The 25041-nt window shown below is 42.8% G+C and overlaps 1 protein-coding gene and 1 pseudogene across 8 annotated transcripts in view; one reads left to right on the top strand and one right to left on the bottom strand.

The window, feature by feature from the left end:
- si:cabz01090165.1 (uncharacterized protein LOC100333421 homolog) overlaps positions 1 to 25041 on the bottom strand; it is a 387003-nt gene that overhangs the window by 14314 nt on the left and 347648 nt on the right. For 7 of the 8 annotated variants that reach the window (XM_047391962.1, XM_047391960.1, XM_047391963.1 and 4 more), the window contains 3 exons: positions 13787 to 13970; positions 12257 to 12476; positions 11916 to 12179 (listed from right to left, as the gene is read on the bottom strand). In XM_047391962.1, coding sequence (XP_047247918.1) covers positions 12067 to 12179; positions 12257 to 12476; positions 13787 to 13970 — 517 coding nt within the window. In that variant the 3' untranslated portion in view covers positions 11916 to 12066. Of the gene's footprint in view, positions 1 to 10127; positions 10156 to 11915; positions 12180 to 12256; positions 12477 to 13786; positions 13971 to 25041 lie in introns of those variants that run through there. The other variant, XM_047391968.1, reaches the window with a different exon arrangement.
- On the top strand, positions 23091 to 24298 carry LOC124884202 (annotated as a pseudogene).

The raw sequence follows: 25041 nt of genomic DNA, 5'->3' as shown, positions 1-25041 counted from the left end.
GTTTAGCACTCTCATTACGGATTCACTTTCATGCCTGGTGCTGCTTTAAATGATCATCATCAGTGTGAGCACCTGATGGAAAGACATCAGCAATGACCACAGGCCCTTTTTTACATGACATCAATCTATTGAAAACAGGATTGTCTTTCCGTTTCTGTTAAGACATCTACATGACAACGTTCTAATGTGATCTCTGATTGTGAACATTGAGTAAACATTGCCGACGACAATTATGCTATGAGGCTAACGAACTGCTGCTGCCCATCAATCTGCAAAGGGTTAGAAGGTCATTTCCAAATGAATTCAGGAAAAGGTCAGAGCGTGAAGTTTAGAGAAATGACCAAGCACCTAAGAGCTTCATCTCAGAATCTACAGGCCTCAGTTAACAGTTTAAAGGTTAAAGTTCATGACAGGACAGTTAGTAAAACACTGAACCAGTCTGGCAGAGATGGCAGCAGGACTTAGGTTAGCAAAGCTGCATTTGAATGCTGGACAAGACTTCTGGGACGATGACCTCTGGACAGATGAGACCAAAAAAGAGACGTTTGGTCATAATGCACCGAACCATGATGGAGAAAACCAAACAGAAAATTAGCACCGACACCTCGTACCAACTGTCCAGAAGATCTGGCATTTAGCAACAGCTGTTTAGACAGTTTTCTGTCTGAAAAGCAGATTCCTATTTGCACAACCCCAAACAAGGGGACAGCTGTGGTTTATCCTGGGTCCAGGCAAGGCTGTCTGCTGGCGTGTACCAAAGGCAGTAGTTTTGTAGCGAAATCACACAGAAGTGTGTAGTTCTTTAAGCTGACAAAAATAACAGTACAAAACTCTGGGGCTGCATGGTAAAGCACATGGAGAAGTCAGTTTCCCCTGGTGCTCATGATCAGGTGTTCACAGTGTCCTGAGTGAACATCTTGCATCTCCAGCAATACACACCTTCGTTTATAAATGTGGCTAGAAAGCAAAGAAGCCAAAAATGATCGTTAAAACAGCAACTATAAAGAACTAGTAAATCTTCACATGGCAGAAACTCATTGCATTTAAGCATCTAGTGCTTCAAGTACTTCAGAACTTGCTGATCTACTTTGGTGCTTACACAGAACCATGTCTCAGGTTTACAACCAAAAGGTAGAAAAATAAAAAATATTCTGTGAACAACAGCTGAGTTGGGCCAACTGGTTCCAGATGGGTCCAACCAAGGTTAAAAGCTTAACTGGGAACAGATTACATAAACTGCGCTGATGCAGTTTAACTGCGAACTAGGAGGCCATTTACTAATATTTAACTTTTCTTTTGAAATGCATTTTTGACACAGACATTCCAGCAGAATGATTATAAACTAGTCGATGATGAATTAGTTCAGTTTAAATCAGCTGATTCTTGGGGAGGATAACCCTGGACACTGACAGACTTCTTTCAGAAAGCTCAGCTAGGTCTGCCTCCTCTCTGGGCTTAATCCACCAAACAATCAGCAAAACGTCCAACTAGACGGAGTGAATTACAGGCAGAGATTTGTTGCTTTCATCAATGTAAGTAAAGGAAGCCTTCAAGCCCTGCATTGCTGCATTTGTAATGTAGAATGTAACTCTGACCAGCTTCACTGTTCCTAATGAAGAAAACAACCCCACACCATGATGCTGCTACCAACATGCAGTTAGTTACATGCTAGTTAGCATATGAAATGTTCATTTCTCTTTCTTTTAAAATTTGCTCACATCACTTGTAATGCTCCAGCTAAAGAGCCTCAGTCTGTGTTGCCACAGAACATCTCAAATACAAACAGCCTGAGTCCTTTGTGTGAATGCTCAAAATGGTGGGAAAGGACTAAGTGGCGGCTGCAAGGGGTGAAATGGGAGTGAGTCAAAGTGTCACTTTCCACTGATTGATCATTTATTCAGCTGCACACAAGCAACATCTCAAATACGGCAGAGATAAAGAGAAAATAAATTGATGCTGAAGGGCAGAGAATCCTCCGGAGCGCTGAAGGATTTCTTTACGTATATATGCTCCAAACTGCAATCTGGGAGTGACTCTGGAAGCAGAAATACCACCAGATAAAGAGAAAAACTGTAATGAAGAATAACAGACAAACAAAACAACCTTGAGCTTGGAAATCAAAGGAGCAGAGAAGAGAGAGGGAGGAAACAAAAGAGCTAATTAAAATCAAGCAAAGAACGCGAGGAACGGAGGAAAAGACACCCAAAAAGAGATAAAACATGTCTGTGGTGGGATGGCGAGGAAACTGGAGGTTCAGAAAGGAAATAATCAAGTTTAAATATTTGTTTTTCATGTCCAATAAAAGCCAAGCTCAGCTGCATTAAGATGTACTGTTTAAAAGGAAGTAAAACAGTCACCAAGATTAGCAGCAAACACATCTTTTCATGTAATAAAGCCAAAACACCCAAACTGAGAAGATAACTCCCTCAGAACTTCCGACCTGTTCTGGCACTGACATTTCCCGAGTGGGCAGATCTAAGTACACTCAGGAAGGATTGTGAGTGGAATGAGATCTGACCCGGTACTGGTCTTGTTTTGCAGTGTGAAGTTAAATCAGGGTTCAAGCTCGGCCAGAACATCCTGACCTGACATGTAAGCAGGAGTGCTATCTTCTGGATGTCCTCCCAGTTCTTTTTCTGCTGTGGAATACCAGACACCAGTTTGCTGGTGTTTATATTACTTTAACAATAGCCCGACTGGGCTGTGCACGGCCCAGTCGCTGTAGTGGTACAGCGGACGCCTCAAATGTGGAGGATTTATGTCCTCGAAATTGACTCCTGACATCAGGACCTTCACTGCATCTCTTCAGGCCTTCTCTCTCTCTCACCATTTCCTGGTCTGTTTGAAGCTGTGAAGAAGGTCCACCAGTGCCACAGAAGCTTTAAAAATACCCCCTCTACAGAACAAGCAGACCTGCTGATGTTAGAAGACTCAAAGCTGGGAACTGTTATCAATGCTCCAAATATCTCCAAACCAGACATCAAATGGCTGCTTAAGTCTGATCCACGGAGGCTCCGTGTGAGCCTAACAGAACCCAAACAATGCATTACCAAGACCTGTAACAGGATAGCTCTAAACTTTATTTTTCTGCATTTGGAAACATCACAAAAGGGAGCTGCAACAACATGGTGTCTACCATCAGTGGCAGATCCTAACAGTGAGATCTCCACAGGAAGCGCATGAAGACTTCATTAAAATCTACTGAGTCTCCATGAGGACGAAGTTCATCTAAGATCTCTGTTATATGAAGCTTGATGGGTGAATGTTTGCAGATGGTTATAAGCTGAAGCCCAGTAGATACAGTAACTTACAGAAGTATTCATATGACTTCAACTTTTTTTCATTGTAACCACAAACTGATGAAATTTATTGGGATTTTGTTAAATTCTGATCAGTGTGGAGTACCCCCTGAGTCAGAACGCTGTAGAACCACCAGCTACAGGTCCAGCTTCAGGTTTCTGGGGTCTGTCTACCAGGTTTGTATTTGTTAACTTTGTATTTGTTAACTCGAACAGGTTTTTCAAAGGTTTTTATCCATCCAATTGTCAGAAACATTTCAGGATTCCTGCACTTTTTTGTTTTCATTTTATTCTGTTCTCCTTTATGACCTCTAAGGTCAGCAGCTGCTCCTGGCCGTTCCAAACACAAGGTTCTAGCTCAGAGGTGATCGAGCTTTTGTGGTTCCAGCCCCTGAGTTAATGAACGGGTCACCACTATTTGTTAGACAGGCTCCTTCACTGCCTGCTTTTAGAACCTTTGTGAAGACTTTCCTCTTCTTCCTGCCATTGAACACAGCATGAGTTATTGTGCTGCCTGACATTGTTTTCTGTCTGTTTATTTCCTTATTTACTTTTTTTTTACCCTTTCTGTTCATGAACAACACTTTGAAGAACCATGTTTGGTTTTTAAATGTGCTTTAAAAATAAACTGGATTAGTTTGGATTTATCACAGGTGAAGAAAAATGCATTATTGTTCAATAAAAGGCTGCCAATAAGGTTTGTTCAGTATTTTATTTCTCTGAGGACTCTGTCAATATAAACTCCTCTAACAAATATAACATGATGCATTGCTTTTACATGAGCAGCAACACATTATGTGAGTCATTGACTGAAATGAGTCAAACGGTGAAGCATATCGACATCCTGCATTGATTTTAGCTCAGTGTTTACATGAAATCAGCTGGACCCTCGCTACCTTGTTACTGGACTCACAGCAGTTCCAAGTCCTTCTGCTACTGGATCTACGTACAGTCTTCGACACAGTAGATCCAAATTCCTTTAAATTGTTCATGAATTGAACACCTGGTTGGCCTCTCTGGTACCTAACTAGTTCATGTATCCATAAGGTTAACTATGGTGTCCCTCAGGGCTCTATTTTAGGCCCGGTTTTTTGTAATTTGTACATGCTGCCACTTGGTGGGGGCATCAAGAGGCAAAGAATAAGCTTCCACAGCTATGCTGATGACACTAAGCTATACACGTCTGTGTCTCCTGATGCACTTGACTGATGCACTTTTTAACTACATCTGAGATATAAAGACCTGGATGGCACAGAACGTTCTCCAGCTCAACCAGGACAAAGTGAAGTTTTTTTTATCATCATACAAGAGGCTCAGGGAGACAAATCACTTCAAAAATTAAAAACCTAAACTTTCTAAATCCTTCCAGACAAATCAGGAAACTGCAGTTCCTTTTGACTCTGATTTAACTTTTATTCCACGTATCAAATAAAATGTCAAAACAGGATTTTATGATTTAAAAAACATAGCCAGAGTTCACCCTCTTCTCTTTCTGGCCAAGAGTGAGACTCTAACGCATGACTTTATTTCTAGTCATTTAGATTTTTGCAGTGCCCTACTGTGTGGTCTCCCTCAGCTAAATACAGGTCCTTCTCAAAATATTAGCATATTGTGATAAAGTTCATTATTTTCCATAATGTCATGATGAAAATTTAACATTCATATATTTTAGATTCATTGCACACTAACTGAAATATTTCAGGTCTTTTATTGTCTTAATACGGATGATTTTGGCATACAGCTCATGAAAACCCAAAATTTCCTATCTCACAATAATTAGCATATCATTAAAGGGTCTCTAAACGAGCTATGAACCTAATCATCTGAATCAACGAGTTAACTCTAAACACCTGCAAAAGATTCCTGAGGCCTTTAAAACTCCCAGCCTGGTTCATCACTCAAAACCCCAATCATGGGTAAGACTGCCGACCTGACTGCTGTCCAGAAGGCCACTATTGACACCCTCAAGCAAGAGGGTAAGACACAGAAAGAAATTTCTGAACGAATAGGCTGTTCCCAGAGTGCTGTATCAAGGCACCTCAGTGGGAAGTCTGTGGGAAGGAAAAAGTGTGGCAGAAAATGCTGCACAACGAGAAGAGGTGACCGGACCCTGAGGAAGATTCTGGAGAAAGGCCAATTCCAGACCTTGGGGGACCTGCGGAAGCAGTGGACTGAGTCTGGAGTAGAAACATCCAGAGCCACTGTGCACAGGTGTGTGCAGGAAATGGGCTACAGGTGCCGCATTCCCCAGGTCAAGCCACTTTTGAACCAGAAACAGCGGCAGAAGCGCCTGACCTGGGCTACAGAGAAGCAGCACTGGACTGTTGCTCAGTGGTCCAAAGTACTTTTTTCGGATGAAAGCAAATTCTGCATGTCATTCAGAAATCAAGGTGCCAGAGTCTGGAGGAAGACTGGGGAGAAGGAAATGCCAAAATGCCAGAAGTCCAGTGTCAAGTACCCACAGTCAGTGATGGTCTGGGGTGCCGTGTCAGCTGCTGGTGTTGGTCCACTGTGTTTTATCAAGGGCAGGGTCAATGCAGCTAGCTATCAGGAGATTTTGGAGCACTTCATGCTTCCATCTGCTGAAAAGCTTTATGGAGATGAAGATTTCATTTTTCAGCACGACCTGGCACCTGCTCACAGTGCCAAAACCACTGGTAAATGGTTTACTGACCATGGTATCACTGTGCTCAATTGGCCTGCCAACTCTCCTGACCTGAACCCCATAGAGAATCTGTGGGATATTGTGAAGAGAACGTTGAGAGACTCAAGACCCAACACTCTGGATGAGCTAAAGGCCGCTATCGAAGCATCCTGGGCCTCCATAAGACCTCAGCAGTGCCACAGGCTGATTGCCTCCATGCCACGCCGCATTGAAGCAGTCATTTCTGCAAAAGGATTCCCGACCAAGTATTGAGTGCATAACTGTACATGATTATTTGAAGGTTGACGTTTTTTGTATTAAAAACAATTTTCTTTTATTGGTCGGATGAAATATGCTAATTTTGTGAGATAGGAATTTTGGGTTTTCATGAGCTGTATGCCAAAATCATCCGTATTAAGATAATAAAAGACCTGAAATATTTCAGTTAGTGTGCAATGAATCTAAAATATATGAATGTTAAATTTTCATCATGACATTATGGAAAATAATGAACTTTATCACAATATGCTAATATTTTGAGAAGGACCTGTATGTCCAGCCTGCAGCTGCTACAAAACTCTGCTGCTTGTGTGTTGACCAAGAGCTGGAAGCGGATCATATTACGCCTGTTTTAAAATTGCTACATATGTTTCAGGATCCGTTTTAAGATTATTTTAATGGGTTTTAAATGTCTTAATGGTTTTGGGCCTGCTTTTAACTTGTTAATCCCACCAGACCCTAAGGGCCTCCTATGCTCAGTTAATACATTTTACATGTTACAGTGCGCTGTTTTTTAGTATGTAGGATGCTTTATAACATTGAAATTACTGTTCACTGAGGAGGAACCTCTGCAGGTTCTGCAGCATTTTTCTGCAGCGCTCGCTGCAGGAAACAACTGCTCACTGTCTTGCATTTCAAATGGTAATGTGATAAGATGGAACTCAGCCATGGTCTGTTCCTGTCTTTAAAAGTCAGATTGAATATTAGATTTGAATTCATAGTCTAAAATTTGTTGAAGTTTTCAGCATATTGAGGTATTTTTAAGCAAATCCTTAAGGTGTTTTGTGATTGTCTTTCAGTCTTATGTTGATTTTCTATAAACCATGTTACTTTGTCTATGAATGGGGCTGCAGAAATAAACTGGCCTTGACGTTACAGCTATGTTTGCTTGAACCAACAACTTCCTGCAGTGGGAAGAGCAAAAAGTGCTGCAACCACAAGGCATTTTTCATTTTTTATTAATTTCTGAGCAGCGTTTCAGAAACATTAATCAATCAAAAATAAACTAGCGGTGGGATGAACAAAAACGAATGATGTAAAATAATAAGAGCATCTAGATCCAGATGCAGGTTACTGCAGGTAAAACTGTAGCTTTATGAGTCATTCTCTTCTAAATTATTCAACTACGTTGGGAAAAAGATGAAAATTGCTGTATTTTACAGAACCCGTTCTCTGATGTGTAGTTTTAAATGTTAAAGCTTTGCAGTAATAATTATCTAAAGTTTCCTCTTTGTTACAGTTTACTCGTACTTACCAGGACTGTTTAATCATTAAAGATGCTTCAAGATGGCGGCGGTGTGTTTCATTAGGATTTTATTTACAACCAGTTGGAAACGGAACCAAATATTCTGCCTAAGTTAAGTGATTCTGTCAGTCGCGTTGCCAGAAAGTTTTACATTTTACATTTTTGCCATCAGATTTAAAGTCCTAGTCAGAAGGAGCAAAGAACAGGCAATCCTTCACCCTTAGCTGATGCACCTGCTTACCTGCCTCCACCTGGCCGGGCGCACCGTCACAGAAGTTAGGACCAACGTGCTAGTCGCTGGTGAAGCTTAAAGACTGCCTTGTCTTCTCTACAGCAACTGCTCCAAGTGGTTCTAGACCTTTCCATTGCTCCTGGATCCTATCATCTCCTTCCTGGTTCCTGTGGTGGGGTCAGGTGTCTACTGCAACTCGGCATCTTGGGAGTCGGGGAATAGACTTTTTGAACACACGTCCCCTAGCCTGGTTTTCCCAGACAACTTCTCCCCTGGCTGCGGCTCCTGTGAGGACGGCTCTTATCCTTATCAAATCAAACACTCATTGTAAATTATTTCTTCTCTTCCAGTGGATTGGACTTCCTTTCTCCAACGGAGACTTGGTTGAGAGTTGGTGAGTTCTGCGGTTTTTCTGAACTCTTGCCCTCCGACTGCTCATTCTTCAACTCTCTAAGGCAGAGGTAGAGGAGGAGGAATATTTGCTGTTTTTAAGAATCACTTTCACTGCAAAAAACTAAAGGTACCGGTTCCCTCCTCCAGCTTTGAACTACTAAGTTTTAAACTGGGTCATTCCCAACCGGTACGGTGTGTAGTCAAGTCAAGTTTATTTATATAGCGCTTTTCAGCAACAAGGCATCAAGGCGCTGTATACACGGAAAAACATTACAATGATACAGAAAATCAAACAACAGAAGTACTTAAAAAAAATAAAGAGAATAGAATGATGGATAAGAAAACGAAAGGAAAATTGAACTGAAAACTTAACTAATAATGTTTAGATGGCCCAGTCAAAGGCCGCTCTAAACAAATAAGTTTTTAATCTTGATTTAAAGCAACTTAGGGTTTTGGCACTTTTACAGTTTTCTGGGAGTTTATTCCAGATTAGTGGAGCATAAGAACTAAAAGCTGCTTCTCCATGTTTGGTTCTGGTTCTGGTTCTGCAGAGTAGATTTGAGCCAGAAGACCTGAGAGGTCTGGGTGGTTGATACACTGACAACAAGTCTGTAATGTATTTTGGTGCCAAGCCATTCAGTGATTTATAGACTAACAGAAGTATTTTAAACTCTTTGCTCAGGATCTTTTAACTCTTATTCAGTCCTTTAACCTTGTAGTCCATAGCAGGTCCCACATCAGCAGGGCCAAACTCTGGATCTGGTTTTATCAGATGATTTATCTGTTTGTAATTTGGAAACTGGGGCTGCAGTGTTTTCTGATAACAAATTGTTTTTATTGGACATTTCTTTTGTAGGTGAGTTTGAAGGTCGCGTTCCAGCCAGGCATTGTCACATATTAATTTCTTCCACCGCTGCTCTCAGTTCTGCTTCCATAAATAAAATCTTTAGTGGCTCTGGGAACACCTTTGGTCTCACCACAGATAAGCTGATTTTGCAGTTTCAGGAAACCTGTACTGAGACCCTAAACACCGTGGCCCCATTAAAAACCAGGCTTCCCAACGTATTCGTCAGCCCTGGTTAAATGACTCCACCTGAGCAGTCAGTGTAGAAATGCAGAACGAACTTCCATGTTATTTTCTAAATGGGCCCCAGTATAGCATTCTGACTGCCTCTGCTGATATTTCCAATCATTTCCTTTGTCTCTTTGTGTATAAGGTTGAGTCCACCTTCTACACACGACCCGTCCATTTTTAGTCCCTGCTCGGCTGTCTTAAACCAGTTTGAGTCCATTTCATTCATGGGTCTTAAAGAGATGGTTGGTCAAATGAAACCCTAAGGTTCTGCTGCTGATGTCATCCCTGCATTAAACAATAGGGTTCTCCTTCCATTGCAACCACTGTCCTTGCTATTATAAATAGTAGTATTATTTCCAGTGTGGTCCATGATGTCTGTGAACATACTACTGTAATTCAGTTCAATTCAATTCAAAAATACTTTATTAATCCCAAAGGGAAATTAAATGTTGTTATAGCTCATATTATGAAGGTTTCCTCAAAGAGCCGTTGTAGATGCTGATGGCTGTGGGCAGGAAGGATCTCCTGTAGCGCTCCGTCTTACATCACATCTGAAGAAGCCTCTGACTGAAGACACTCTGTTGTTGTAGGACAGTCTCATGAAGAGGATGATCAGGGTTCTCCATAATGTTCTTCATTTTATGAAGAATCCATCTTTCCACAATGATCTCCAGAGTTTCCAGAGGAGTCCCCAGAACAGAACCAGCCTTCTTTATCAGCTTGTTGAGCTTTTTTAAGTCCCTGGTTCTGATGCTGCTTCCCCAGCAGATGATGCCAGAAGATAACACACTTTCCACAACAGACTTATAGAAGATATGCAGCATCTTGCTGCAAACACCAAAGGACCTAAGCTTCCTCAAGAAGTACAGTCTGCTCTGTCCCTTCTTGTAGATGGCTTCACAGTTGGCTCACAAACTGTGGTCTGTTTGTCAGGTAGTTTTTGATCCAGGAGATTGTTGAGGTCTCCACCTGAGTCTTCTGGAGTTTCTGACAAAGCAAATCAGGTTGGATTGTATTAAATGTTCTGGAGAAATCAAAGAACATGATCATCACAGTGCTGCTGGCTTTGTCCAGATGACAGTGGGTTTGTTGAAGAAGGTGTATGATGGCATCTTCAACTCCAACTGCACAGCGATAAGCAAACTGAAGGGGGTCCTGATGGTTTACTGTTTGCTTACTCAGGTGGGCCAACAGGAGTCTCTCTAGGACCTTCATGATGTGTGATGTCAGGGCAACAGGTCTATAGTCATTGAGGACTGATGGGTGAGTTTTCTTTGGTACCGGAACAAGACAGGAGGTCTTCCACAACACTGGAACCTTCTTCTGGGCCACGCTAAGGTTGAAGAGGTGCTGCAGAATCCCACAGAGCTGCTCTGAACAGGCCTTCAGGACTCTAGGGCTGACATGATCTGGACCTGCAGCCCTGTTCTGGTTCAGTCTCTCCAGTTGCATCCTTAAAATACTTTGTTTGGACAATCTGTAAAACCTTTGATAAAAAACTTGACCTTGAGCCGTCAGTTTCATCAAACTTCAGCCCACCCACACTGCTTCAGATGGCATGTATGTTTACATTCTCCCTACAGCATCTACAGGGGTCATACTTGACCGTGTGCAAACACATCCAGCTCGTTGACTCATCTACGGATTAACCAGGAGGTTAGGAGTCAATCCGGAGACAAACTGCTGCCCCCTGGAGGTTCTAAGCAGTAAAATCTTAGTCAGGGGAAAAGTCAGTTTCATCACTAACAGCCTGTTATGTTATGCAGTCAGTCGCAGCAGTTGTCGCTGACACTGAGCCTGGTTCCGTTGGAGGTTTCTTCCTGTTATCAAAGAGCCTATCCTCTCCACTGTCACCACATGCTTGTTCAGTGGAATGGGTTCTGCAAAGTCAATGATTTAATGCAATCCGCTAAATTTGATTGGATTATGTATAACTATGAAGGTGATAAACATAAAAATATAATCTCTAAATATCAGTCAGTGTGCTGAGGATCAGCCAATGACATGGCAGCAACTCATCAGCCAATCACATTGCAGCAACTCATCAGCCAATCACATGGCAGCAACTCAATACATTTAGGCATGTAGCCATAATGAAGACTTCTGCTGATGTTCAAACTGAGCATCACAATGAGAAGGAAACAGTGATTTAAGGGATCTGACATCGTTGCTGGTCCCAGTTCATACTGCAGAAATAACCACAGAGCTGTTGGAGAAGACCTCATGCTGAAGGTAGCCCAAATCCTTTCAAATTCCAACATTTTCCTCTGCATCAGTGGTACCTTCACACTTCTGCAGGTCAGCTGATGTTCAGCAATACCTTTACAGACTGAGTTTCTCTATCCAGTTTCAGGTCACATTCTGGGATTGTTCTCTAACGTTCTGCTGAATCTATGTTTCCAGCCTTGGTTTTTATGCATATTTGAGCCCAAACTCTCATGAACTCTGAAGCAGTTTGGGACAAGAAGATTTCTGATTCATCCTAACATTCTGCTAGAAGTTCCTTTTATATCCAGCTGTGACATCCTCACCTGTCAGCAATGGATCTGCTACCCTGCTGTCATATTTTTACTCCAGAAAACACTTTGGGCGAAGCTTTCCAAGTTTCCTGCCATCAGAAAAAACTGGGTTTCTTTTATTAATTTGATAGCAATACCTTCAAACAAATGACAAGTTTAGCTTTTTATAATATTTTAGAAAACCTCAGGATTTTGGATGTGGGTTTACTGTGTTCATGGATAACTCACCGAAGACAGGAGCTGCTCCTCAGAGGAAAGTCGGGTTTGACTCCAGGCACGAGCAAAAAAATGTAGAAAACACATAAAAATGAAAGAGAAGGAGGGAAGGAGATGGAGTGTTGGTTCTGGAGGTTGGTGGGGTTCGACAGTTTCTTCTGTGTTATTGGGAGATGGCGTCATCATCATGAGTGGGATTTAGGTCCACCACGGTGGTTCCTCTGAGAGAAGCTCCTCCCTCTGCTGATGATGATGGGTGACAGTTTGTATTAGCGCCTGGAAAAAATTAGAATGCACTCAGAAACCAGAAGAACTTCATTCACCATGTTTAATGACACCACAGTTTCAGTTACCTTGCCCCGCTGAGGAGGATGGAGGCAGAGCCAGGATGTTGGCTCCACCTCCTCCTCCACCTCCGTTGGTCTGGGAGCAGACGTTGGCTTGGCGTGCAGCAGCTTTCTGCTTGTAGTGGTTACTGTGGAGCTTGTACTTCATCAGGAGGATAAAGATGAAGACGAGCACAGAGGCCACGATGATCCCGCCGATGATAATGATCATGGTGCCGCCCAAGAACTGGAGGAGGAGTCAGAAAGAGTAGTTAGACCCAAAGGCAAAGGAATGTTGTTGTCTAAAAGCAACATGTGTGTTTTAGTTTAGATCCATGACAACATGAAGCCAAACTGGAAGAATGTTCCTTCATATAGGCATGAACATGTCTAGAAGACCAGGAGGTCTGCAACTAAAAATGCATCAGTGATGGAGAGCAGCTCTTAATACGAGAGGCTAAATTTGAACATCTCTAACGTACAGATTAGCGTATGAGGAGCTTCACAAGAGCACACTTTGAACTCTGAACCTAAGTGCTGCTCACTCTGGTTGGATTTTTAACAGCAGTAACAGCTGAAGCCGCTGCTGAAGACAGAAAACAGATGTGAGGACAGATGTTGTCTTCTGGTTGTCTGCTGTGTGTGGACCTGGTAAGACTCTCACATCTGTTATCGATACAATGCATAAACTAGATGCCATTCTGAGGAGGTAATCCAGCCTTTAATTCAGCTGAGGACCAAGGAACACATCTGCTAAAGAAAATAATCCCTGCCACCACAATGCTTCACTGTGGATGGTGTGTTCAGGGTGATGTGCAGTGTTGGTTTTTCACCACGGACAGCGTTTTGCACAAAGGGCCAGAAAGTTTAGTTTTGGTCTGTCAGTTTCAGTGGACCTCCATGTCTTCGTAGGTGTGCAGGTAGTCCATCCTCTCTCCATGTTCAGATGATGGATTGAACAGAGCTCTGTGAGAAGTTCAAAGTTTGGGATATTGTTGCAGAACCTAACCATGCTTTAAACTGAACCAGAACGTTCTCCCTGACCTGATTGCTGTGTTCCTTGGTCATCATGATGTTCTCTAATGTTCTCCAGAGGACCTCTGAGGCCAGAAACAGAACAGGTGCAGTGGGCCTCAAATTAAATGCAGCTGGATTCTGGCTAATAAACTGGTTGCACTGGATTTTAGAGAAAATGGGACTGAAATCCTATTTTCATCTGTAAAAGACATTTGAAGATGATGTTTTGTTTTCCTTTCACTTCACTATTATTTGTGAAGTAAAGTTGTGAAAGTTAAAATAAATCACTAACGCCGGCATTAGGACAGAGGTGTGAAAACTTACTGAAGGAAAAAAGATAAAAGGGAAAACAGACGAGAGACGTGAAAAATGACTGATCTGAATTATTTAGAGGAAGTTCATTTTTACTGCAGATACAGATAAAAAATGAACAGTTTAACTTGTAAATGTCACATTTGTCTGGAGCAAAGAGTTGATTGATCAAACAGGTTGCTCAATAATCAGGGGTCTGTGGGACCAGTAAAATAAACCCACACTGACCTGGTCCCGTATGGAGTGGCACCGTCCGTACTCCGAATCCGTGCTGAAGGACACACAGCCCACCAGCTTGGTGCCGGTCAGGGTGGTGATGCCGTCATCGTAGACGGCCAGAACGCAAAGCTCGTAGTCCCGCGACGACGCCAGGTCACTGAGCAGGAAGTACTTGTGATTGGCTGGGATCATCCTGAACGACGGGGAGACATAAACAAACATGTCTCAGATGATGTCTCCTTCGTCTGAATCCATCACAGAAAAGTTTAATCTGAACATTTTTCCTGCAGGAAAAAAACATCCTAAATAATAAATTATGTTAACAGTTTAAAGTCTCTTTATTAGGACCTCAAGGTTGAAGCTAAAAAACAATGTTCAAAACTTAATCTTCAGCAAACAAACTAAATAAAAGATTATCTTCTCACATACATTTGTTTTCAGTTTGGTTTGAATATTAAAATAAACGTACTGCTGTAAAATGGTCTAGTCCATCCATCTAATCAGCATTTTTACAGATCTGAGCTGAAACAGCAGCTTTGCTCCTTATGATGACTTCTACTCCATTATTCCAAAACCAGCTGACAATCAGCAGATTCTGACAAGAAGAGTTTTCCGATAATACAGAAGACTGAAGCTAAAGGAGAACATTGGAGCGGAGGGTTTGAACAGGAAGACAAGAAGACAGACAGAGCAAAAAAGGAGGATGTTGATCTCTCTGATGTCAAAGTCTGAGAGATGGAGGACGTAGAGGAGGCGAGCGAAGAGATAAAGAGGAAAACATAAAACCCAGACAAACAGAAGGAGATGTGGGACAGGAAATAATAAACAGAGAAACAATAAGACAAGACAAAGAAGAAGAAGTCAGCTGCTTTAATAAAGGCACATTTTCAGTTTTAATGAAGTGCTGTAACAGTCTGAGTTTGGACATTTTCTTTAGGCTCAGTGGGAACGAGCAGCAGGTTCTGTTTGTTGATGCATCAAACCTTCATTTAAAACCAAAAAACAACCTAAAGCCTGAAGGGTCCACAGAAACTGGACCGAACCAGACCAAGGAAGTGCTGTGAAAAGGTGAACGTTGTTTTTGTTACAACCCGCTGACTTTGGCCTAACATCATCCCTGTTTGAGCCTTTTGTCCGAGATGTTTCACAGAAACCGACAAGATCTCTCCATCTTTGAGGCAGCAGATGTCTTCCTTCTGAAACTGTGCAAAGTTTTGAGGCTGACGGAAACATTTTTTACAAACCTTGTAGCTTCACTGTTGTCTGGATCTTTCTTTCACACGTTTCTGGGGGGACCTGAAGTTCAGTTACAAACATTTAAGAAGTTTTTTATAGAAGACTTTTATAGAGAAAGGCATCATGTTTATGTAAAGCTCCAATAGCTTGTTATCAAGGTTATTATCTGGAGAGGTTCCCAAACCTAACCTCGTATGAACTGTGCTGAGGAAAAGCTGTCCGGGCGACGATGAAGTTTGAAGAGAGCTCTGTGAACAAAGGGTTAGCTTCCAGCTAACCTCCGTAGCTCTGGCTGGAAGACGGCTCGTTCTGTCTGCTGACCTTCTCTGCACGTTAACTGCCGTAATGCGGCTACTCGTTTGTCCTCCTCTCAGACAAGGAAAACCTCTTCACTTGGCTTGTAGAGACAGCGTCTCTGCAGGGACTTCTCTGGGACACCGTTTGCTTCTGCAGGCCTCAGAGAGAAAAAGTCAAGCCAGGCGTGTACCTTAATTTCCGTTTTATGAATGAATACCGGGTACACAAACAGTTATTCACTCATACTTAACTTGTGCATATGATTGCGTGATCTTATGACACTCGGATCCAGTTGAAGAGTTCTGTCTTTTTTGCCAGCAAAGAGACATCAGTGCGCTGGGCCTCCCCTATCCTGGTCCCGCAGAGGAGCAGTGGAAAGAGGTCGACTTGTTGGAGAAGGGTGCTCTTATTCAGACAGTGGCATCATTGGAAGTCTGCTGCTACCCCCCTTTCCTCAGTTGCTGGAAGTCAGTTAAATGCTATTTTTTTTTGAAAGTTCCAGAAAAGTGTGTATCGAAGTTTTAATGTTGTTTCCATGGCTGGGTCCCAACAGGGGAACCACCCAGCAGCCACAGTGCAGAAGCCCCAGGGAGCTACAATGACAAGCCCACAGGCCCCGCCAGCAGCCGTGTATGCCCCAGACCCTGGGGCACATCACCCCTCAAGCAGAGGCCTGACAGAGCCAGGTGGCCCAGGCCCCAGCAAGTAGTCATCAGGAGCGAGGTGGCATACACCAAAGCACCCAGCCCCGGACACAGAGAACAACCAACACACCAGCGGGCAGAGACACCAACCACCGGCAGGGAGTGTGGTGGGGAGAAAATTGGTCCCACATTTGATAGGGGACCTAAACTGATCCAGGAGAGGGAGCAGCCCAAGACCCAACCTGACACAAAAACAGGTGCACACAGTCACAATCACACATTCCCACCCTCATGCGTACACATAAAAACACACACATACACACCCAATGTAAAAACACACAACAATGGACGTCGTACACTCACTCACACTCCTCATACATGCTCTATACTCCCAGGTCCAGGTGCCGATACCCCAGAGGTGTAACCAACCCCCAGGCCCAGGAGCTGGTCCCCTTCATTCCGGAGAAGAGAAAGAGAGACAGCCCCAGCACCAGCCCAAACTAGTGCTGGCGCCACCCGAACCTGAACGGCCCCGGCCCAGGGTTAGACCCATATCCTAACCCACATAGCGACGGCAAGGCCCCCACGCAATGCCACCCCACCCTCCGCCCACAACAGAGCAGACACCACCGAGCACCGTACTTACTGTACAACTGACCCCACACCAAGATGAGACAAACTCAGTCCCCAGCCGGCGGCGCACAGACAGACGGTGTTTGGATCAGCTGATTCACCGCTAGAGGGGCCAGCAGTTAGTGGTTCCTAAAACATAGGGTTCAGAAGGTGAGGAAAGATGGAGGAGCTCAAAGGAACCGAATCCATTTAAGCATCTTGGGTTCCACCAAAAGCAAGACGTTTCATCACAAATAACTGAGCATGACACCATGGGAGTTTTGAACTGATCCATCATCTAACAGACCAAGATAACACATGAAACACACCCAGCTGCAGACAGCAACTGTTTCTGTGCCACAGGCGTAGTTTTACAACCGACCAACAGAGGACAGAAGAATTATTAAAATCTTAGCGTCACACACTGGACAGAACAAGCTTCAGGTTTAGCTCTCTCTCAAATTAATTTCTTTTAAAGATTCTTTTTGCCATTAGTGGGCTTCATTGAATAGTAATTTGACAGGAAAGAGGGCGTCGAGAGAACGGGAAGACATGCAGCAAATGGCCAGAGATCAGGAATTGAATCCAGGACAAACCGCGTCAAGGACTATAGGCTTTGGATAAGCCAGAGAACAATTAGTGTTTCAAGAAATATGGAACGTAGGAAGGGGAAAGGACGCACAAGTGAGGAAAACTGAAGTTACCAAATGGTGAGAAGGAGCATTAGAATTAACTATTGAGTGTTACTGTATGACATTGGGACTAACAGAAACATGTTCATGGTTTTTGTTATTCATATAAACGAAGGCCTCTACCATACATGTTACCTTTATGTTCTATGTTACTGTAATGACAGTCAAGCACTTTGTTCAACAGTTGACCTCTTTATACATTCCTCAGACTACATTAGCATGGAATGTACACTGGAACACTGACTGCACTGTTCAATGGTTAGGATTAATTAGAATGTATGTACCTGACTTTTGTGAAGTGCGTTGAGACGACGTGTTGTGAATTGGTGCTATATAAATAAAACTGAATTGAATTGAATACTTCAATGTGTAGTTTACAAAAGGGGCATTACACCTAAATATTTTATTTTCAACTTAAATACAAGTATTTTCTGTTGAATGTCGCAATAAAATGTTACAAGATGACAAAATCACAATTATTATTGCATACAGTACAATAACACGTCGCATTAAGTAATTTGTGGCAGGTTTGTTATTTTCAATTAAAAAAATGTTTACATATTATAATCTTCATCATTTGGTGAAAAGCATTTTAGCTCATCTATATGAGAGTAACACACATTAACCCACAGAAAACACAATAACTCATAAAACACCCGTTTTCATGTATAATTCAATCATTTTTTACAGTTTTTATTCTTGATTAGTTCAAAAGGCTACAGATGACACCTGATATGGATATGTTCATGTAATTTAGTAGCTAGAAACACTTAGATTAGATGGGTTAAAGTCTGTTCTGTCTCAGTGCTGCGGCTGTAGCATCACTCTGTTCTCAATTTAAAGTTTGATTAAGATAGTGTTAAATGAACATGGAGGACGGCAACTTTAACACAGAGTGACAAAGTAAGAGCATACCACCTTACTTTCAGACTTCTTATACAGAGCTGTGTCTAATCTATAATTCAGGTGTCAGGTGCTGCTGGAGAGTTCCCATTCAAACGGAGGTGAACAGAGACAGGATGGATAATAAAGTCAAACCTCTGGGAAGTGTGGGTCTGAGTGCATGAATGTGTGAGGATAGTAAAAATGGTCAGAGAGTAAAAAGAAACAGGTGGAGGTGTGACTGAGTGACAGCAGGCCAGGTCTCTGAGAGCTGCAGGACTGAAGCAGAGCTGAATGAGCACCTCAGGCTCTTCTCTCAGACAGATGTACAGACACTAATACTGACTCTGTCCTTCATGCTCTTCAGGGCCTCTTTCAGGCTTCAGTCTAGGACTGAGACTGGGTTCCTGCACCCTTATCATTTCCTGAATCACATTTCTGCATGACTTGTTAATCAAACACAATTAAAGTTATTTGCATGATGAATCAAGTTAAACCAGCAGTCGAAATTCACAACTTTATTTCTACTCAAGTTACTTCATGAAATGCTGCGATGCATTTGGACCTTTAAAAAATTTAAGTATTGTTTGGCTTCTTCTGTGGTTTTTAGGCCATTTGAACATCCTAGTAAAAATATTTATAGTAAATATAAAGACCGGACATACTTAGGTCAATATTATTATATATATTATTATAGCTTTATTTGGTGCAAGATGATGATGCTGCTGCAGTAAAACAGGAAATTATTCAAAGTTTTTACATATCTTTGCCAGGGCTGCGAGAGGATGTGCAGAAGTAGGTTTTCAGATACACAATATGGCTCCCTACTCAGAGCACCTTTGACTAGGGGGCGCCACAAGCACTCAGACACTCTGTGAACAAGGTTTCTGTTGTTGCTTACTTGCACGCCGAGTCAGTAGGACTGATAATATCTGCATGTTTGAGTAATATTATAGGCCTATGTTGCCAGAGGTCGGCACAATTCGGCTACAGTTACTGGAATGACTCCAGACTTTGTGATTCGGAAAGCTGAAGGAGGCTGGATTCACGGTTTGCTGCTTTCTGTCTGGGTCTGATGAGCATCAACTTGTTTCTGTCATTTAAGTAGACTAGAGCTCCTGAGTATTTGTGTTCTTAAACCCACAGCTATTCACAGGTTCTGGTTCTGCTCGAGGATTCTTCCTTTGAAAGGGTAGTTTCCCTTTCCACTGTCACCACCTGCTTGCTCAATGGAATCAGCAGGGTTTCCTTAGTAGGAAAGTTTTTTACTGTTTGACATAAAGAAATGGATCTCTCTGTATGATTGGACGGGACAGCCTCAGTTCCTGCAGTGTGAAACATATAAGGACAAGAAACAGATTAGAAGTTTGGTAGAACTGTAAAAAGGTTCTTTCAGAGTTCTTGTGTTGTCTGGAGACAGAGAGCGGATAGGACATCATGTCCAAATGTTTCTATGTTTTGGTCGGTTTGAGGTTTTGTTGACTTCTGAAGATGAAAGGAGAAACAGCTCAGGAATCTAGAAGTGAGAAGTTAAGCTGAATAAATTACATCTCATGCTGGGATAAAATAAGGAACCCAGAGAGAAAAATAGCTTCCAGCCTCTAAAGGTTCTTCTTTATATTAAAGCTTTATGCTTCATATTATTTCCTGAGCCTTTGGCACAGAACAAGTTAGAATCCAGAGTAATAAAATGCATCAAAGACCCAACATAACTGCAGTTAAACATGACAGAAGGACAGTGAGTTTCATTTAAAAGGTTTGAATAATGCAGCAGTCACTTTGTTCAGAGATACGATGGCTGCCCGTCAGAATTTCAAGAGAAAAACGAGCATCTCTGCGTCTTCTCATGGCAGGTTAGTGAATAATGCATCGGCCACAGTCTGAAAGAAATAGAGCCGTGTCGGATTTTTCACTGGGCCTGACACTAAATCTGAGGCATCATGGGAGTAAGATTTTACTCCAACCGCTCCACGTTCATCGCCTGTATGTGTAGGGCCTCCATCCATTTTATATTCCATTATTAATTCACTCAGCAGAGAATCAGAACCAGCCTTTGGACACAGAACTTTATAGGTTTAATTATCTTATGAGGTTCTGCTGCTGCAGGAGCAAAGACTTGACTGTGGCTGTCAGTTGGATCAGGTAGCTCAGCTGTTCCTGAATCAGCCCCAAAACCTCGACTTTCATCCGATTTATTCTGGTGGCTTCTACCAGTCTGACTCTGAGGAAGACCCTAAACAGGAAACGCTGGTTCTGGTTAACATTCCCTGATGTTTGTGGCATCAAAGCTCAAAATCTAACTGTAGCATGCACGTGCAGAAAAACCTTATCATAAAGTTGATTACTTTCAATGTTTTAATTTAAATTCAAACACTATTTTCTTTAACAGATACAAGAATAAATGTTCTGCAGGTTTCTGTGAGAACTTAGTTTGAATCCATCAGAAAATAAAGAAACAACAAAATGATCCTTATCAATGCACCTGGACCTAAGATGCTTAAGAGAACATGCTGTTGGTTCATACGTTTATGGACCGAAAACATTCTAACATCTTAGTTTTGATGTATTTATTGAAGCCTGAAATATTACAATTTTTCATCAGTTGATCACCAATCAGAGCTAAAGAGAGAAAACTGGCAGATCATGATCTTCACTGCATCCCTAGCTGTCCATGAGCAAAACAAGCAACCCCTTTTCTTTCTGCTCTCGGTGGAGGTGGACGCTTTTTCTCTGTCTCCCACCCTCTCCAATATCTGCCCTGCTTCAGCTCTGTGTCTTGTCTTTGGAGCCTCTTTTTGCAAATCTTCCAAATTCTTAGTTATGGATTTGATCAGCTGGTCTCTCAATGCAACTGATCAAATTTTCTCGAGGAGAAGACAGGGTGAAGGAGAGCCCAACTTGTCCGGACTGGAGGTTTTTCTCTGGATACACGATGGACTCCTGGCAGAAGTGGAGGATTGTGTGTCTGTCGATAATGTCAGTCGAGGATGTGGAAGATGTGTATATAATTGGATGTTTGATGTCAGGATTTCTGCTTTTTGGAGTCAGCGGTTACCTGGCACATCGAGAAATTCGGAGAATGTCAGCAGCTGTTCTGGCCATTGTAAGGCTGCCTGGCATGTGTGATGGGATCTTCAGGGTGATCAGCACTCAGACTGAGATGTTACGTGAGCTGAATCGCAGACTGGATGTGATCCTTAGGATCGCAGGCAGGTTGCGGTTCCTGGACTCAGGGGTGAAATGGGATAAATCTTGGAGAAAGCTGTTCGCTCGGATCTGGCGAAAGACCAGGAATTTGGCTGTTTGGATTCGCCTTTGAGAAGCACCAGCGAGACTCTCAAGGCTGACGGAAAATTAAGAATCAACCTAACCCAAATAATTACTGTTTTTTCTGAATCTGGCTTCCCTGCACAGCCTTGATGGCTGGCTATCTTCAACTTCTCCTGGAAGTTATGTAAACATGACGCTCTGCTCCCTCCCTTCCCTGAGGACATCTGTGGACCTGCTCAGAACTTTGTGGCCGGTTGATGAACACTCCAACGAACCATCAAGGACAATGGCCTCTGTGACAGTGCTTCATGACTTACTTGCACACACTCACTTACACACACACACATGCTCAAGATAAACATATGCACCCCTCACACCACCTTCACCGTTCCCAGCATGATGTTGTTTTGTCTACTTGTTGCTTCTTTGTTCTGAGGTTTTTTACAATCTCAAACTGTATCCTGTTAAGGATAAAGTGTGAAATATGATTTTTTTCCCTCTACTTACCTAATGTGGCCTCTTTTCTCATCTAACAAGGGCAGCGCCTGTGAGTGGGCAGCAAAGCCTCGGTGACCCGTCCCCCCTTGTCTTGTGTCATGATGTATGTTTGGATGGGTTGTACTGGAATTCTAATTTCCCCTCGGGGATCAATAAAGTATCTTTGAATTGAATTGAATTGAATTGAATTTACTGAGTGTCATGCTGCACTCCAGTACAGCAGTAACGTTGTTCTGCCAACCAGAGGGAAACAGAACCCAGCTGGTGCTGGAGATGCCAGGTAGAACTGGGGAGAACAAGCAGCAACAATCCAGAGAAAAATCACAGAAAGACCTTCAGAAATCCTGGGAAAATAATCATCAAGAAGTCTGTGTGTTAAAAGGAACATTTAAAGAACTAAAGGATGATCCAAAACCTTTGCACAGAACAATAATAGGAACCGGTGTGAAGGCCTCAAAATACAAAGATTTGGGCTCTTTGGCCAAAATGACCAGAAAGATGTTAGGAGGAGATAGAGTGAGACTTTCAAACCTAAAATCACCCTATCAGCTTTTAAACATGGTTGTGGTAGAATCATGCTCTGGGGATGTTTCACTGCAATTAACACTGCATCGCACAGAGTGGAAGGAATATTTAAGACGTGTAAGAACAGAGAAAGCTTTCTGACAGGACATTTTATACCTCGCTCAGAACTACGGTTCAGAACTCTGAACCACTTGTTGTTTCTCTGACGCCCACAACTGCCAGGTCCGAAAGACCCGAATGACATGATTTTGTTGTTGCATCTCTGAGAGACAGAATACATTTCTCGGATCTTGATAGTATTTACCGGCTTTATCCAACTTCACCTCAAATCAACACCTGGATGACTGAAACCAGGACACAGTTATATGCACCAGCAGGACCATTCTTCCAAACTAGATCCCAAACTGGCTCAGGACTGGATACAGCATGTTAGCATTAAGGTTCTGAGCTCCACCCTGTAGAAAACGAATGACCTGTGCTTAAAAGCCCGGTGCGTTTTAGGAAGCCGACCAGTTTAAATGAACTCAACCAGCTCAGCCAGGAAGAGTGTTCACATATCAGGCAGTGATGCCAGCAGCTTGATGATAGCAACAAACAGCATGATGTTGCTGCAACCTGCTACCAGACATCTCTCTAAATGTTACTGGGGAATCAGCCATGGACCTCGTGCTGAAGGTCGCTGACTATCACGTCCTCACTCCGTACGTATACCCGGAATCATGGCCCGAGGACGGCGCCCTGCGGCAGATCATCAGCCTCTTGGTGGTGACCAACCTCGGCGCTGCTGTCTTGTACCTTGGCCTGGGGGCATTTCCTAGAGAATCAAGTTAGGAGAGAAATTAAATATGCGATGAGCTCCCTGCCCTGGATCAGCATCCCCACAGTGGCCTTGTTTTTCGCTGAAGTCCAAGTATACAGCAAACTGTACGACAACGTCAGCGACTCGCCACTGGGTTGGTCAGGCCTCTTCCTGAGTATGATCTCCTTCCTGTTTTTCACTGATATGTGCATCTATTGGATTCAACGCTTCCTGCACCATAAGCTAATTTACAAGATGTTTCACAAACCACACCACATCTGGAAGATCCCCACCCCATTTGCCAGCCACGCCTTTCATCCAGTTGACGGCTTCCTGCAGGGCCTCCCGTACCACATCTACCCCTTCCTCTTCCCCCTTCACAAGGTCCTTTACTTGGCTCTCTATGTGTTCGTCAACATCTGGACCATCTCCATCCATGACAGCGACTATCGCGTTCCCAGTGGCCTGATTAGTGTCATCAACGGCTCAGCCCACCACACCGACCATCACCTCTTCTTCGACTACAACTACGGCCAGTACTTCACCCTGTGGGCCCAGCTGGGAGGCTCCTACAGGCACCCGTCGGCTCTGATGGGGAAGGGCCCCATGGATCTGATTCGGAAACTTCAAGTAGAGGGAAAGTTAGGAAAAGAGCAAGTGAATAGACATGATCAGAGAAGAGCCACGTGCAAAGAGGAATAACAGATTTCAGGTTAATCACTGGAACTCATCGATGCCTTTAAAGACATGATGTGTTAATCAGCTGCAAAACTGAGGGGAAATATTTTCAGTTCATTTTTGCCAAATCAGTCAATTCTTAGGGGGGAACACAGAGCTCTTTCTTCAGCAGTGGAGATGTGTGCAGTGAATGTTTTTAGACGCCACTGATTTAAAGGCATTATTTGTTGTTTTCATGGGCAGAATACTTGCTATCTCCTGGTCTTTTTAAAACTTTCTGTGAGTGGCCCTTAGCTTCTGGACAGCGTATCTCTATGTTTTTTGGACTCTTGTGAGGAGCGCCTGGTGATGGCTGCTTTATAGACTAATTACTTTCTTTCCACTCAGATTTTGGCTCCAAAGATCCTCAGTGGAACTTTCAGGAGTTTAGAAACACATCTGTAACCAATGTCATTAATTTGTTTGCACCAATAAGGTTCTGATGGTGTTGAGAGCCTTTTGCTGTAACAAACAAAGTGGTCCGTCTTGTTTGACACCTTGGTAATGGGAAACCTTTTTGTAGACCATCAGTTAAAACTAAATCAGACGATATTACTTTGCACTGACAGGAGGCAGGATTGTTTTCTAAATGCTGACGAATTTAAGCTGCTTTCTTGGCTTTCTGCCATTTTGGAGCCTCTCCTCGTGTATTCAAAACATGTTTCTGGTGTCATTCCACTTTATTAAACTAAATTAAATAATTTATGGACAAAAAATAAAGTTACTGGTGTATGTATAATTTTGACCCAGTGTGGGTCAGAGAAAATCCACCCTGAATTCAAATGTGTCTCTAACTGTGTGAAGATGTGACACTGACTGTCCACAGAGGGTGAAGAGGTGGCAGTTAGATGAGTGTTCAGTTCACAGAACCGGGTCAGACTTAAGTCAGTGCTGAATCTGAAGAACCTGAGAATGGACTTCCTCCATCTGAGTCAATGGAAGAAGATAATGGAGCTCACCAATGATCCAGTAATACCTGTTACCCCTGGAAACGTCTGACAATCAATACTGTTTCCCTCTCCTGAAAACCTGATCGTACATGAAGTTCACACATGCAGGATTTCCTACATGTAGGTCACAAGGTCAACGTGA

This window comes from Girardinichthys multiradiatus, chromosome 18, assembly GCF_021462225.1.
Source record: "Girardinichthys multiradiatus isolate DD_20200921_A chromosome 18, DD_fGirMul_XY1, whole genome shotgun sequence".
NCBI lineage: Eukaryota > Metazoa > Chordata > Actinopteri > Cyprinodontiformes > Goodeidae > Girardinichthys > Girardinichthys multiradiatus.
The sequence above is the reverse complement of the archived record's forward strand: the minus strand, read 5'-3'. Positions and strand labels throughout refer to the sequence as shown.